Genomic DNA, 14,285 nt, shown 5'->3' with positions numbered 1-14,285 from the left:
GTTCCTAACGCTCGGGTCTGGACCAGCGTAAGGTGGGAGGGGAGAGGGGGCGGGAGGTAGCCGAAGGTGCAGCTGCGTCCCGGAGGGCGGGGCGTGCATGGACTCGGCTTTGGGTGTGGATGTGGAAAGTGAGGCCATGTGGTTGGTGGACACGCTCCCCGGGATGAGTGCGGACTGCCTCGCGCAGAGGAAGCCGGCTCCCGGCGGGTGTGGGTGGGACTCAGCCCTCGGCGGGCACGATGCGGAGCGGGGCGCGGGCGTCGCGCGTGCAGAGCAGCGGGAAGACGCGCTCCCCCAGGGAGCCGGGCGCCTGGAAAGCGAAGAGCAGGTCCAGCGAGCGGCCGTCGTAGAAGGCCACGCGGCCCCGTTCCCAGTCCAAGTCCACGCGGATGCGGCGCGGCGGGGGCCCGGCGCCGCCCAGCGGGGTGGGCTCGGGAGCCGTGAGTGCCCAGAGGCGGCCTGCGGCCCTCCACGGCCCACACGGCCCCCGCGGGGCACAACCCCACCGCGGCCCTTGCGGCACACCGACTCCCCGGCCGCACCCACGGCGTAGCGGCCCTCGCCGTCGTCCTCGTCCTCCCCAGAGGAGCCTGGGCCCGAGGCGGCCTCGGCGGTCTCCACCTCCCAACAGTGCCGGCCGGCCCCGAAGCCCTGTGCGCCCAGCACCGCCGGGAGCTGATCGAAGCGCGCGGGGCCGTCGGGGGGCGCGGGTGTCCCTGGAGGGGCCAGTCGGACGCTGCGGCGGTCCGCCGAGATAAGCAGGCGGCGGTGCGCGGTGCCGGGGTCCAGGGTCAGGTCGGCTGCACAGGGAAAGGCAGGAGAGGAGCGCTTGAGGGGCTTCCCGGGTCAGAGGCGGGATGAGACTGACGGTGTGCAGCAGAGGGCACCAAAGAGGCCTCGCCGCAGCTCCGAAGGCGGCGCAGTTCTAAGTGCGGGAAGGCCCAGAGAAGGGCGGGCTTGGCAACACTCAGCCTGTCCCTCTGGGCTGCTTCTGTAGAGCTGGATCTGGACAAGGACCGTGCTGGCCCTGGGCGGGCAGGGGCACAGTGCAGAGGGCAAAGGAGGGCTTGCCTGGTGTGTGGGGCCGGGACGAGTAAGGTTTGCTGCGTGCACCTGCTGGATCTGGGGCGGGGCGGGGCGTGGAGCTGGGTCAGCAGGATGGGGAAGGTGGCTCGGAAGAGAAGGACTGACAGGAGACACTGGGACCCCGAGGGGAGGTGGCAGTGGACTGGCCTGTTGCTTCCGGAGGGTGGGGCAGAGGAGGAGAGGGGTGGTGGTGATAGCCAACGGGACCATGTGTGTATGGTTTGCTTTTGAGGAAGGGTTTCTGGATTGGGTGCTAGAAGCAATCTGGGTCGGGTGGGATGGTGGGTGACCAAGCGGTTGGGGCATCTTCGGCAGGTTGTTTTGTTTTTCTTTAAGATTTTATGTTTAAGTCATCTCTACACCCAGCGTGGGGCTTGAACTTACAACCCTGAGGTCGAGAGTCAGGCTCCATGGACGGAGCCAGCCAGGCGCCCTTCTGGCAGTTTCAAGAAGGTGGAGGGCAGCTTTGGTAGTGGGCGGGGAGGGAACTGCCCAGGAGCTGCAGAGAGACGCGGAAGTCTTCTGGAGAGGAGTGATGCCCCGTGGCAGAAGCAGCTGGCCACCAGGGGTCTGTTTGTGAGGGGTTGATGCTGGAATATGGGGCACTGAGGGCAGACGTTCTGGGTCAAATTGTGTTCCCCCAAAAAAGATATGTTACAGGCTTCCAGTACCTCAGAATGTGAACTTTGTTGGAAATAGAGTCTTTACAGAGGTGATTAAGTTAAAATGAGGTCATTACGGCAGGCTCTAGTCCAGCATGACTGGAGTCTTTATAAAAAGAGGAAATTTGGACCCAGAGGCAAATGAGTACCAGGAGAAACCATGTGGAGAAGACCCAGGGAGAAGGCTATCTTTGGGCCACGGAACACCTGAGGCTCCCGGACGCCAGGAGAGAGGCAGGGAGCAGACTGGCCCTCAAGCCACCAACTTCCTCCAGAACTGAGACAGTACGTTTCTGTTGTTTGAGCCACTCAGCCAGTGGTGTTCTGTTACAGCGGCCCTAGGACACTAATACAGACATCAAAAAAGCCTTGAGCATGTTTGAGAGAGAGAAGGGAGCAAGCCTGAGACGGACTCTCACTCGGTGGGGTCCCTTCTGTCCCCTTACCCGTCAGCCTGTGGAGCATGTTTTTGACCACTGGATAGTCTTCAGGGAGATCATTGTCTGAGTGAGATGACTTGGGTTTTGGGGCATCAAGCCTGGACAGATGAGGGAGAAAGGTCAGGAAATCAGCAGACACCCTCTGCCCTCTGACACCCCCACCCCTACCCCACTCCTGCCTCTGGAGCAGGAAACCTGTCCGTGAGTGGGGGCAAAGCTATGAGCCATGGAGAAGGTCATGGTTGTGGTGGCCAGTAGCGGAAAGGAAGGGACGGTAAAGTGAAACTCACCTTCTCCATGTCTTCCTTATATCCTGGGATGGGCAGAAGAAAACATGGGTGTGAGCCCTGGGCTTTGTACTCAGGAGCCCTCCCCCTTTTCCCCTTCCCCAGGTAGCTGGGTCTCCCTGTCACCTCTCAGAGTGATCTCGCTTGCCTCTTTGTCCCGTTTCATGGCCTGTCCTTCCTGCCCATCATCACCTACTGCCCTCCTTCCCTTCCCCTTCCCCAGCCTCATCCAGGCCTTGTNCAGCCCCAACCCGGCCTTTTTCCGCCCCCCCCCCCCCTTAGCTTCCAGAGTCCTTACCTTTCCCTGCTGCCTCCCTCCAGCCTCATTCTGTCTCTGAGTGGCTCCCTGTCCTTGTCTACCTTCCTAGGCTGTCCTCCTCCCCTCCAGCACACAGACCAAACACCCAGAGCCCCGGGGCTAAGAGTTGGCATATAAAAGCCGTCTAACAAAGCTGCTTCCCCTGTTGCCATAAAAGCCCGGTGGCGCGTTTATTGGGCCCTTTGCTTTGTGTCTGTCACACCGGCCAAGAAGGCAGCTGGACTTTGGAGTGTCCCAGGAGGGCCCACGGATCTGCAGGGTACCATGGGAACCAGGAGGAGCACCGGATGCCCCCTCCAAATCCTCCAAATACCAGGGTCCTTTTTTTTTTTTTTTTTTTTTTTTTTCACTGTCCCTTGGGGATGACTGGAGNGGGGCCCCCCCGCCCCCCCCCCCCCCCCGTCACTGTCCCTTGGGGATGACTGGAGTAGACCGGCGTGGTGGTGAAGGGAAGAGAGGAAAGGCAATTTGCCTAATTATGCCAATTACACCTGGACTAATTAGGTCTGTGTAGACTTCAAAGTGTGGAGGCAAGACCGAGACCGGCTAGGCTGCTGGGGTGAAGCCAGTCAGGAATCCAGGACGCCTGGGGGTCCGGCAAGGGAATGGGTCTGGTTGATGGCCAAGGGGTCGGGGCCAGGAGGGGCGGGGTGCGGGCTGGGATGCGGGCCGGGAGCCAGAGGTCCCCGCGGCGGGTGGACCCGGCCTCCACCCGTCGCCGCCCCCGCCGGGGGCCCTGGGAGGAGCCGAGGGCAGCAGTAACAAACAGCGCCCGGTGAGGCTCGGGCTGACCCCTCGACGCTCCCGGGGTGTTCGGATCTGCTTTCCCTCCCGCGCGCCCTCCTCCGACAGTCCCTCCTTCCCCGCCCCTCTGCTCCAGCTGGTTCTCGCCCTCCCCGAGGCTGGTTCTGACCCCCGCCGTCCTGGCAGGCCCTCGGCCCGCCCGCGCCCACCCGGACTCCCGCCGGGTCCTCCCCTCCCCCGCGCGCAGCCGCGACCGTCCGCATCCCCAGCAGCTCCCGCGCTCGGCCAAGGGGCTCCGGAGGCCCTGCGTTCTGTCCAGCCCCTGACCTCTGGGTGAAGTGTCAACTCCTTCCCCTTGTCCTTCCTGGCGCCTATCGCGTCATTCCAGGGACTTGGGGTCAGCCCCCCGCCCCTTCGTCCTTTGCTTTTCTCAGGTCCATTCTTTGCCAAACTTCCAGAAGGGCCTCGCGCCGGGAACCCCCAGTCCCCCTTCCACCAGCGGCAGTGGATCCGCGAAGCACGACCCTGCCTTACCTCTCCGTGCGGATCCAGGCAGCCCATGGTGGGGATACGGCCCCCTCTGCGCCTCCCCGCGCGGGCCCCGGGCTCAGCCAGCTTCTCCCGCAGACCCCGGCTGATGCGCACCTCCACCGCCAGCCGCACGTTGGACCTCAGGCTGCGGCGGGGGCACGGCTGGCCGCAGGAGGGGCAGGCGGTGGGAGGTGCCTGGGCGCCGGGGGCCGGCGGGGCGCCCCAGCAGCGCGCCAGGCACGCGCGGCAGAAGCTGTGCTCGCACGCCAGCAGCACCGGGTCCTCGAAGGGGCCCCCGCACAGCGGGCACGTCGCCAGCTGCTCCAGACGCTCCAGCAGCCCCGGGCCCAGCTCGGGCGCCTCCATGGGGATCGCGCGTCTGGGCGCCGACCCTGCCGCGACCCTCGCGGCCGCCTCCCAGCGCGCGCTCGGCGGACCACGCCTGCTGCTAGCCGAGTGGAGGGCCCTCTGTCCGCCCGGCGCATGAACTTTCGGACGCTCCCCGGACGCCCTCCTGGGACGGCCCCTCTCCCCTCTACCTGTCTCGGTCTCCGCCGCTCTCCGCGCCGCGTCGGCTTTATAGGGAGGAGGAGGCCCCTGCGGCGCGTAAACATCAGGCCTTGCGTAACACCTCATCTGGTTCTCCGGCTTCCCGGGTAAGGTTTGGGGGAGGAGAGCAGGAGGAAAGGGCTTCTGGGTCCCCGAGGCGAGGGGGTGGTCGGGAGGGGGCGTTCCTGGGGCAAGGCAGCACCCCGTGGGGCGGGCAGCCCCCCGTTCTGCCTCTAGGACCCGAATCTCCCGTCCCCCTGGGCCTGTGCTGTGCCGGTGGGCACGGTGCCCAGGCTCGCTTTCGGCATGGGTGCCCTCATCGCCAGGGTGTGAGTCACTGCAGGTGGCCGGCACACCTACAACCGGGGGCTGGGGGCGGAAGCAGGGATCCTGGCTCCTGTGGCTTTGCAGGCCTGGGTGTTGGTGTGTGCTGTCATTCCTGCGACTCTCTCCTTTCCATCTTCCTGCCTTCCCTATTAAGGGCTTAAGAACACTGCAGCTCCGGGGTAAGGGGTGGGGAGCCGGCGCCCGCACACGTGCCTCTGCCGGCTCCCAGAGCTGCTCTTAGTACTCTCTTCCTATGTCTCTCTTTCTGGTTCTTTTTCTCCATTTTTCCTGGTGTGTGTTTTCATTTCCATGTCTCCCTTTCTCTTCTTCTTTGGGACGTTCCCAAGGGTTATCTATTTCAGATCTCTTGGTACACAGCCTCACAGAGAGCTGGCATTGCCAAGCTCCCACAGCAAGGGAATCACCAGGAGTGGAGCCAGACCCATATCTGATCTGTGTCTTTGCTGTCACTCCACCCTCTGCCTCTTTTATTTCAGATCCCACAGCTCCCTTCTGCTTTCTTCATGCTTTCCTCTCCCCTCACCTCCATCTCTCCCCTCTCCCCAGTTCCTCTGCCCCCGGGCCCGCTGGGCCTTTCTGTCTGGATCCCCTGGAGGTCTGTGAGCAAGTAAATATCCCGATGTCCCCAGCTGTGATCGCATACGCTGTGGAACAAACAGGTGTGCTCACCCGCCGTGTGCACACTCCCTGCAGCATGCATGCTTACAGACAGAGCACTCACGCAGTGCCAGTGCCAACGTCACAGGTACGCCCCGGTACTCTGGTCCACACGGAGCGTCCGAGGGACAGACAGCCGGCAGTTCTCAGGGGCAGATGGACACACGGTAAACACGCAGAGTGACGGTCTGTCGTTAGTTTTATTGTTAATCAGCACAGTGGCCGTAAGTCTTTACGGGGCAGCAGCCCGGAGATAGACGTAATAAAGATAGAGCACAGTCACCATCAGGCACCCTCAGGCGTCCTCGTCCTCCCCTCTGCTCCATACTTACCGGGGAGACACTCAGATTGGACAGCCTGATAGACCTGCACAGATAAACCCGTGTGTGCTTATCCCGGAACTGACCTCCCAGCCCAGGGCTCACAAACCCAGCAGCTGCCCAAGCAACAGATGACACACGTGACCCAGACCTGGTGTGCGTGGTGGGCAGAGTCCTGGTCCCCTGACGACGTCCACGTCCGGGTCCCGGGAACCTGCGCGCACTTTACTTTTCGCGGCAGAGACGAACGACACTTGCAGGTGGAGGTCAGGCTGGAGTCAGTGGAGTTTAGAATAGGGAGGTTACTCCAGATTACCCGAGTGGGCCCTGCGTAATCACAAGCACCTTCAAGGGGAGGACAGCAGGGCAAGAAACATGGGAAGGACTCGGCCCACCTGCTGGCTTGGAGGACGGCCGGGGGGGCGGGGCGTAAGCACAGGCAGTGAGTGGTCTCCAGAGCTGGAGGAGCCCAGGCCTGCTGATCCCGTGACACTCTCGCACAGGGGACCCATCTTGGACTCGAAAGTTCAAACACAAGTTTGTGGTCATGGGGAAGCACCAAACAGCAGAGGAATATGCGAGCTTTCCCTTTTCCCTGTGTCTCTGATCTTTGGGACCATCTGAGTGTTTGCTTTTGCTCCGTCCACTTTGTTGCCTTTTCTGGATTTCCCTGCGTCTCTTGGCCTTCTTGCCCATTCTCTTTAGTTTCTCTTCCTTTGGATTGCTTCATTTTCTTGGTTCCGTCCCCACCTCAAGGCCTGCTAGACATCGGGTCCTTTCTGGCTCTGGGCCTGGGGAACTGGGGGAAGGGCTCCGAGCGTCTTCAGACGCCCTCATTGTCAGCCATCCCCGGGCCTTGCTGTGGCCCACGAGGCCTTGTCCATGGTTCCTGTTCTGGGCTGCATGGTAGCCAGAATCATCTGGGGAACTTTTCAACTCCCCGTGTCCAGGACACGCCTCAGGTCAATTAAACAGTCTCAGTGGGTGAGGCATCAGGAGTTCTAGAAGCTTTCCAGGTGATCCCAGTGTTCAGCCCTGGGGCCGGGGGACCTGCCCTCCCATCTCACTGGGCTCGCCTCCTGTTCTTTGTTCCGTGAGCACAGGAGACTGGTCTTGCTGCCAGGTCTTTGCACTTGCTGCTGCTTCTGCTGGGGCCCCTCTTGCTCCAGAGCTGGAAGTGACTGTGTGCATCCCATCCTTCAGGGCTCAGCGCAGACGGAACACACTCAACAGACGACGGCTTTCAGCGCCGTGTCTCCAGTACGTTTCCTCAAAGGCGCTCACTGTCTCTTTACCCAGGTTTATTGTCTTACCACCTGAAACCCTCTAACCCTGTGTTTGGAGCTGTTCCACCAGAAGGTAGTTTTGTGGGAACAGGGACCTAGCTTTCGTGTGGCGCTCCCTGGACCTGGAACGTGCCAGGCTCACGCCAGGTCCCAGGAAACACGTACCCGGTTGTTGAACCTTCCCAATGTGCACAGGATTCTTGCCCTTTTCGGCCAGCAGTCGTCCTCACTGGCAGAGGCCAGCATGGCGCTGGGGATGCTTGTGTGCAATTACACACAGCCTTCAGTCTGGCTCAGGCTCATGGTCTGGTTGTTGCCTGCCTGCCACCCGCATGCGTGGGGGCTTCCGCTCAGCCTTTGTGCCGTGCTTCCTGTGAGCTCACACCAGTGGTTCTAGGACATGGGGTACGGGGGAAGCACTGGGAAACTTCTTATTTCTCAGGACTTCTCCCTCCCTCGCCCGCATCCGCAACAACTCTGACCCCATAGTCCCTGTCTGGGGCTTATTCTGTGCCCAGGGAGCTGGGCAGGCGGGGTGAGTGTCGGTGTGGCTTGCCGCTGACTGTGACCGTGACCGGCCTCTCCGTTGGCACGACACTGGTGTGGGTGCCCCCCACCGCCTGTCCCCACCCTTGCCGCTGCCTCCAGGGTGTCTCCCTGGGGTGCTGTGGGAAGTGTGTACCCGTGCACAGACTGGGGCGTGCTGGAGGCCGGGCCTCGGCCCATCGCTGGCCTCTCTCCTTCTCTGCCTGCTTCTTTCTGTTTTTGTCTGTTCTGCAGTCAGTCTGTCCTCCATTTCAGTGACATCCCCATCCTTTCAAAGAGTCCACAAGTCTTCTGGAGCCTTCTGGGGGAGAGGTAGGTACAGAGAGGTGTTTGGGAGCCTGGAGGACAGGACAGTCATGGTCTTTGCCCTTAGGGAGTGTGACGGGGCCGATGCATACCCACGTGATGAATTAGGGAGTGTGGTATGCACACAGGCGTACCCATCGTCCCCCGCGATCTGTCATCACTGCACACGGAGTGGGGAAGACGGGGTTGAGGGTTATGTTGACAGACTGGGGAACGAGTGTGAATGATTTCAGGAAGGCTTCCCGGAGGAGGTGACTTGTAAATAAACTGGGAAAGAAATGGAAAAGCCTGAACAAAAAAGGTGAGGCATCTTTGGGGAGAAAACTGGACGTGGGAAAAGAACGCTCAGGATAAGAAGCCTAAGTTAAGGAGACCATGATTCTTTCTCGGTTCCCACTCCCTAGGCCCCATTCCCAAAGATTTTCTTCAATCTCGGTTGCTTCTCTGAAGACTCATTTTTCTTTAGAAAGACTGTTTACAATATGCTTTCCCAAGCTGGCGACTCTGCTGGAGCAGGTGGCCTTCTCAGGAGGTGCTCCCGGGCAGCCTCTCCAGAGCCGACCGGATTCCCCAAACCACCCCAAGGCTCAGAGACGGGACCCAGGGCACAGGGACGCGCCCTCTCGCCCTCTCACCCTCTCGCCCTCGCGTGTGGCTCTCTGACAGCCCTGTTACCAGGGGCCTCTGGGAGTCGCGGGGTGTCCAAGGCAGAGCCGGGGCTGAAATTCAGGTTTGCGGCCTCCAAACTCTGCTTTTTCCCCGAAACATGGCTTCCTCTCTTCTGAGACTGGACTTTCTCTGTTCTGTCCTCCTGGGAATGTCCTTCCTGCCTCTCCCTTCAGTCCCTGCTCAGGTGCTGCTTCTTCAGCTAATCCCGGATGCTCATTTGCTCTCTGTCCTTCCAACACCCCCCCATCAGTGTCACCGGTACTTCTTTACCCACCTGCAAACTGCCCAGAAGCATGTCCTCCTTCTCACCACCGCCCCAGCAGTCCCTCTAGGAGCCCTGTTTGCCCAGCGCGTCAGCTCCTGCCACCCCCACTTCCTGAGGGCCTCCTGTGTGTCCAGCACTGAGGAGAGAGCGAGGGGTGACCGAGCCAGCCACGGTCTCTATCCTCTAGCAAATCAGATTCTGTTGCGAAAGACAAACCATAAGCAAGCAAACAAATAAATTAACAAGATAATTACAGACGTGATAAGTGCTTTGAAGACTGTGAAGTGGGTCCGGACGAGGTGTGCACTGCGTGTAACAGGGTGTCAGGAAACGCTTCTCCGAGGGGGTGGTGTTTGAGCGGAGCCCCCAGCACCGGGGAACAGGTCTCGATGAAGCGTGCACGCCTGAGAGCGACATGGATGGTGGTTCTGTACGAGCCACCCAGGCAGCCAGCGGGACAGGCGCTGGGTTCTGTGGTCCGAGCCGGCTGCCCGTGGTGCGGTGTGTGCCATCAGGCTCCCGCTCGGCCCCGCAGCCCTCGCCCCCTTCCCTGGTGCAAGTGTCATCATCCTGTGCGTGCTCACAGGCCAGATGGGCATACGTTGGCGTGTCCACTTTCCCATCAGGGAGACGAGCCTTCCAGACTGATGATCTGTTAACCTGGACGCCATACCAAAGGTAGCTAACTCGGTTCTGGTCCCACTTTCACCACCGAGTTCGAAGAACAGCAGGTCGGCAGGATGTGAGAGTTGAGAGGGACGTTGGTGCCCTGTCGTGAACCCTCACATTGCAGAGGAGGAACCTGAGGTCTGAGGGGTGGCGGAGCTGGTCCAGGGTGAGTGGTGTCTGCGGGGCCAGCCTTCCTGGTCCTGGTCCTGGTCCCCGAGTGTGCAGGAGTAGGCCGAGTCCTGTCTCTTCCACGTTTATCTCAGTTAAAAAGGTGCTCCCTGAGCACTCCCTGCAGGTGCTGAGTGAGGCCCCGCCTGACAAGGGGTAGGAGGAGCACACGGTGCAGTCCAGGCTCACCAACACGGAGGTAGGACGCTGAGCGGGGCTGCCACAGCCCGCAGACGCAGGAGACACTAACCAGTCCCACGGCATCTGCATACGGGCCCAGCGTCAGGGCAGGTGCGGGGAACTGCATCAGGTGGGCCCCAGTGCCGGAGGCAGACACCACTCACGGGGTGGTAGGTGCAAGGGGTTGAATACAAGGAACTGGGTGAGAACATCACTGAAAGGCCTGTAGGATTGAAGGCATGAGGTTCTAAGTGGACGCTTGGCTTCAAGTCCGTGGGAGCCAGTGCACCCCGCCCACTCCCACGGACCCCTCGGCCTCCCTGCTGCCTCTCGAGTCTCACACAGACACCTCTAACCGAGGACCCTAGCCGAGAAGGAGAGGTTCCCTTACCCCAACCTCTCCAAACAGAAGGGGAATGGAGTCAATCTACACCTCTAGGCTCAGCAGATAAAACACAGGACACGCACTTAAACAGGAATTTCAGATGAACGGTGAGTATAACTATCTCCCAGATATCACGTGGGGGTTACTTGTGCCGCGAAATGATTCGTTCTTTGGGATTCAGATTTAAGTAGATGTCTTGTGGTTTCGTTTGCTGAATGTGGCCACCCCACAAAGGCCGGCACAGGGCCTGGGTGCAGATGGAGGTGTTGAGGAGGCTGCGTGTAAGAGACCTGGAGAGGGGCACAGGGAGGAGGGAAGGGCATTCCAGGCCAAGGGAACAGCTCTGCAAAGACTCTGAGGAAAGGAAGAGTTGGGCCGACTTACAGAAAGCTGGTGCAGGGTGAGCCGGGGCTGGAGGGTGCCAGGACTCCGGTGAGACCAGGTCACGCACAGCCCAGCACAGCCCAGCGGCGTCCCCCGAAGGGGTGCGGTCTGTGGTCCTGAAGAAAGGAGGTGCTGCAGGGGTTTAGGTGAGAGGCATGGCAGCTGGTGGAGCTGGAAAGGAGAGGCTGGCTCCAAGTGTGTTTTGTAGATGGAAGCCGCCCACATGGTCCCTGGGAAAGGGGGCGCCGCCCTCATGGTCCCTGGGGGGAGGGTGCGTCATCCACATGGTCCCTGGGGGAGGGGACACCGCCCTCATGGTCCCTGGGGGAGGGTTCATCGTCCACACGGTCCCTGGGGGAGGGGGCGTCCAGGGTGAGTTCTAGCCCACGGAATGGACTGGCTCCTGCAAAGCTCTTGAGGAGCTCTGGCTGTTGGGATGGGACCACAGGAGAGGAGGTACGGACACAGTGGCCGCCCTCTCCGTGGACAGCAGAGCCCGCCTCTCCTGTGGGCACCCCCCGCCCTGCGCCCCTGGTCTGCATCTTTCTTATGCTCACCCTCCCTTGGCTCTGTCCCGGCGGCACTTCCTGCGGAGCTGGGAGCTCAGCCAGGGCGGTGGGTGGAGTGTGAAGCCGCTGTCCCGCCGTGTGTGGTCTGCAGTCTGGCCTGCAGTCTGGCCGTGGAGCCGGCAGACCGTCCGTGTCCTCCTGGGCCAGGGAGGGCTGAGAGGGGAGGAAGGAGCAGAAGGCGGGAAACCTGACGGTCCGTCCTTGGCCCTTGTGACTGAACTAGGTAAGGACCTGCCCGGAGGAAAGGAGCCACACCCTGCTCAGAAGCAGTGGGGTTTCCAAGGTTTGACTCCACTCGTGTTGGTTGAGACCATAGAGTGGGAACACTTACACTTATGTCACAGACCTGCTTTAACGGTCAAAGGAGGTCACGTACATTCATTTGCTCCACAGGTATTTGTGAAGGGGGCGGGGGACACGGACAGGAATCCGCCCGAGCTGGTGGGGATGACATTCTACTGGGGAGACGGAGACATGGAAGGTGACATGTGTGGCAGGTACGTAGGAAGGAAGGTAGCGAGGCCCGGGTTGGTCAGTAGGTATCCCTGAGCAGGGTTTGTCGAAGGCCTGGCGAGCAGTGGTCCAGACCGAGGCAGGGTGAAGGCCCGGTGCCCAGAGCCGAGGGAGGCGGCCCGGGAGCCGGGGGAAGCTGAGTGCCTGGCTGGGGCGCAGGCGGCAGGAAGAGGCGGGCTGTGGGTTCCGGGAGGCAGAAGGTGTGCCGCCTACCCAGGCTGTGTGTGGGGTGGCAGCAAAGCAGGGGCTCGGGGGATGGAGGCGACGGGGGAGAGGGGCCTGTCCCGTTCCCCTCAGGGCCACCGAGACACGAAGCGAGTCGGGGGCAGGGACTGTGAGTCAGAGAAACCGAGGCAGGACCATGAAAGGAAGCTGGGGCAGAGCAGGGAACCCGTGAGGGAAGCACAGCAGAGAGTGACCTAGAAAAGCCTAATGGGCTGGAAGTGAGCTGCGAGGAGCCCCACGTGCTTCTCCTTAGACCTCCCTCCCTCCCTCCCTCTCCGCCGGTGACCAGTCGCCCAAACATCGCCGGCATGCTGCTGGCACCCGGCCGGCACCGGCCTGACAATTAGTTGGGGAGCCTCTCCCTCTGACTTCCTCCCGAGCCTGGCGGCACCCCCACGGCCCTCCACCCGGTCCTGCCTGCCTGCCCGCGTGTCTGGGAGGGCAGCTGGCCCAACTCTGCGGCTGCCTCCCCGAGCCCCTCCCTGTGCGAGCGTGGCTTTGCGCACCGTCTATCTGCCATCTCTGAGCTGGGGGGGGGGGCAGCGAGCGAGCGTCCTCGAAACCAGGGCTGGGGAGGGGCTCCCGACCACACCCGTGCCCCCAGGCTGCTGTGCCGCCCTGAGAGATGGGGGGGGCTGCAGAGAAGTGGACACTGACGAGGACACGGGAGAACAGGGCCCACCGCGTTCAATGGAGGGACCCTGGGACCCCGCCCCGGGGCAGCTAGGGAACGCGGTGGGGGGAGGACCGTGAGACTGCTGTTCAGGGACTTGGGACAAGATGGTGTCAGAATGAATTTGCAGAGGGGTAAGAATACTTGCCACATTTTTAAAAAAGCTTTTATCTATTTATTTGGGGGGAGAGAGAGGAAGCTCAGGGGGAGGGGCAGAGGCAGACGCAGACTCCGCGGGGCTGAGCAGGGAGCCGGACCTGGGGGCTCCATCCCCGGACCCCGGGCTCACGACCCCAGCGGAAGGCAGACGCTTCACCCACCGGAGCCCCCCAGGCGCCCCGATACTTGTTACACTTTTTGAGCTCCTTCGTACAGTTTAATGTCTTCCATCCCTGTGAGGTAGGTATCTTTATCCCATTTTACAGAGTGAGAAACTGAGGCTCAGAGAGGTGGGGGGCACGCCCCAGGTCTCACGTGCCACCGTGGCAGCTGCTCCGTAGGGAACACAGGAAGCGGGAGAGAGGGTCGATTTTCAGGAAGTCAAGGTTTTATCCCACAGACGTGCGTGGGGCGGTTCTTACGGGCCAGGCTGTGGGCTGAGCACGACGGTATCAGGACAGGCCGAGCCCGCGAGGGTGACGTGAGCGCGCGGACGGCAGGGAGGGGGCCCGGAGGGCAGAGAGCTCTGCTCTGGGGGAGGCCAGCTTTCACGTGGGATGTGACAAGTCTGGTCTTGGAGGAAGGGAAAGATTTCCCGTGCATGGCAGGGCTTTGGGGCGAGAGCCAGCAAGCACGCTGCGTGGGAGAGCGTGGCAGACAGGGACACGGAACGTGTCGTCTGCGTCTGCCGAGAAGTGGCACAGCTGTGGTGAGGGCTGGGGGGTCCTGTCAACCATCGTGTCCGGGGTGTTTCTCGATTATGTGGGAGCGATCGGAAGGAAGTGGAGCAAACCAGCGTTCCCCGAGTGTCCCCACGTGCCGGGGCAGGCGAAGTGCTTTTACAGCCGGCATTGACTGTAGTTCACGTAGCAGCTAAAACCAAGGAAGAAGACCTACTTGGACTGACGCGAGGCAGTCTCTAAGACCCATGGTACAAGGAAAAGCAAGGGCAGAATTACTGTGTGCTGTGAGTTGTGATCCATATTAAAGAAACACACACAGGGAGGGTTTCTTCAGAGGGAACAGGGAGAGCCGCTGGCAGGCTGAGGTTCCCCGGTGTGCCGGGAATGGCGGGGTCCTGCCCGGCCCGGGGCTGAGGGGAGCGTGGAGCTGTCTTGGGGACAATGGGGTCTGGCCTGGGCCTGGCCATTCTAAGAACTTCACGCCAGCCCTGCTCTGGGGTCGAGGCTCGGAGGGCTGGTGAGTGGGAGGAAACACGCTCTGATTGAACTTGGTCCCGGGGTGGTGCTTGCTGAGGGGTGGAAGGGACTGGAGGCAGAAGGGAGTGGGAGCTGGTGGCCCTGGGAGAGGAGAGGAGCGGGGAGGGAGGGAAACTGGTCTGCGG

General features: G+C 61.5%; 2 protein-coding genes across 2 annotated transcripts in view; one reads left to right on the top strand and one right to left on the bottom strand.

The window, feature by feature from the left end:
* Window positions 1-76: 76 nt before the first annotated feature.
* On the bottom strand, window positions 77-4,725 carry RNF39 (ring finger protein 39). Its single transcript, XM_034660215.1, is given in 6 exon segments — window positions 77-461; window positions 463-506; window positions 508-800; window positions 2,195-2,286; window positions 2,479-2,501; window positions 4,073-4,725. Coding segments are annotated over 6 exon segments (1,326 nt in total). The 5' UTR covers window positions 4,706-4,725; the 3' UTR covers window positions 77-220.
* Window positions 4,588-14,285, top strand: part of LOC117802260 — a 25,748-nt gene continuing 16,050 nt past the window's right edge. The window contains exons 1-3 of the transcript XR_004625326.1: window positions 4,588-4,725; window positions 7,147-11,593; window positions 11,764-11,867. The gene's annotated coding sequence lies outside the window, so the exon portion shown is untranslated. The remainder of the gene's footprint in view (window positions 4,726-7,146; window positions 11,594-11,763; window positions 11,868-14,285) is intronic.

Source organism: Ailuropoda melanoleuca, chromosome 5, assembly GCF_002007445.2.
Source record: "Ailuropoda melanoleuca isolate Jingjing chromosome 5, ASM200744v2, whole genome shotgun sequence".
Taxonomy (NCBI): domain Eukaryota; kingdom Metazoa; phylum Chordata; class Mammalia; order Carnivora; family Ursidae; genus Ailuropoda; species Ailuropoda melanoleuca.
This window is presented reverse-complemented; position numbering and strand designations above follow the sequence as displayed.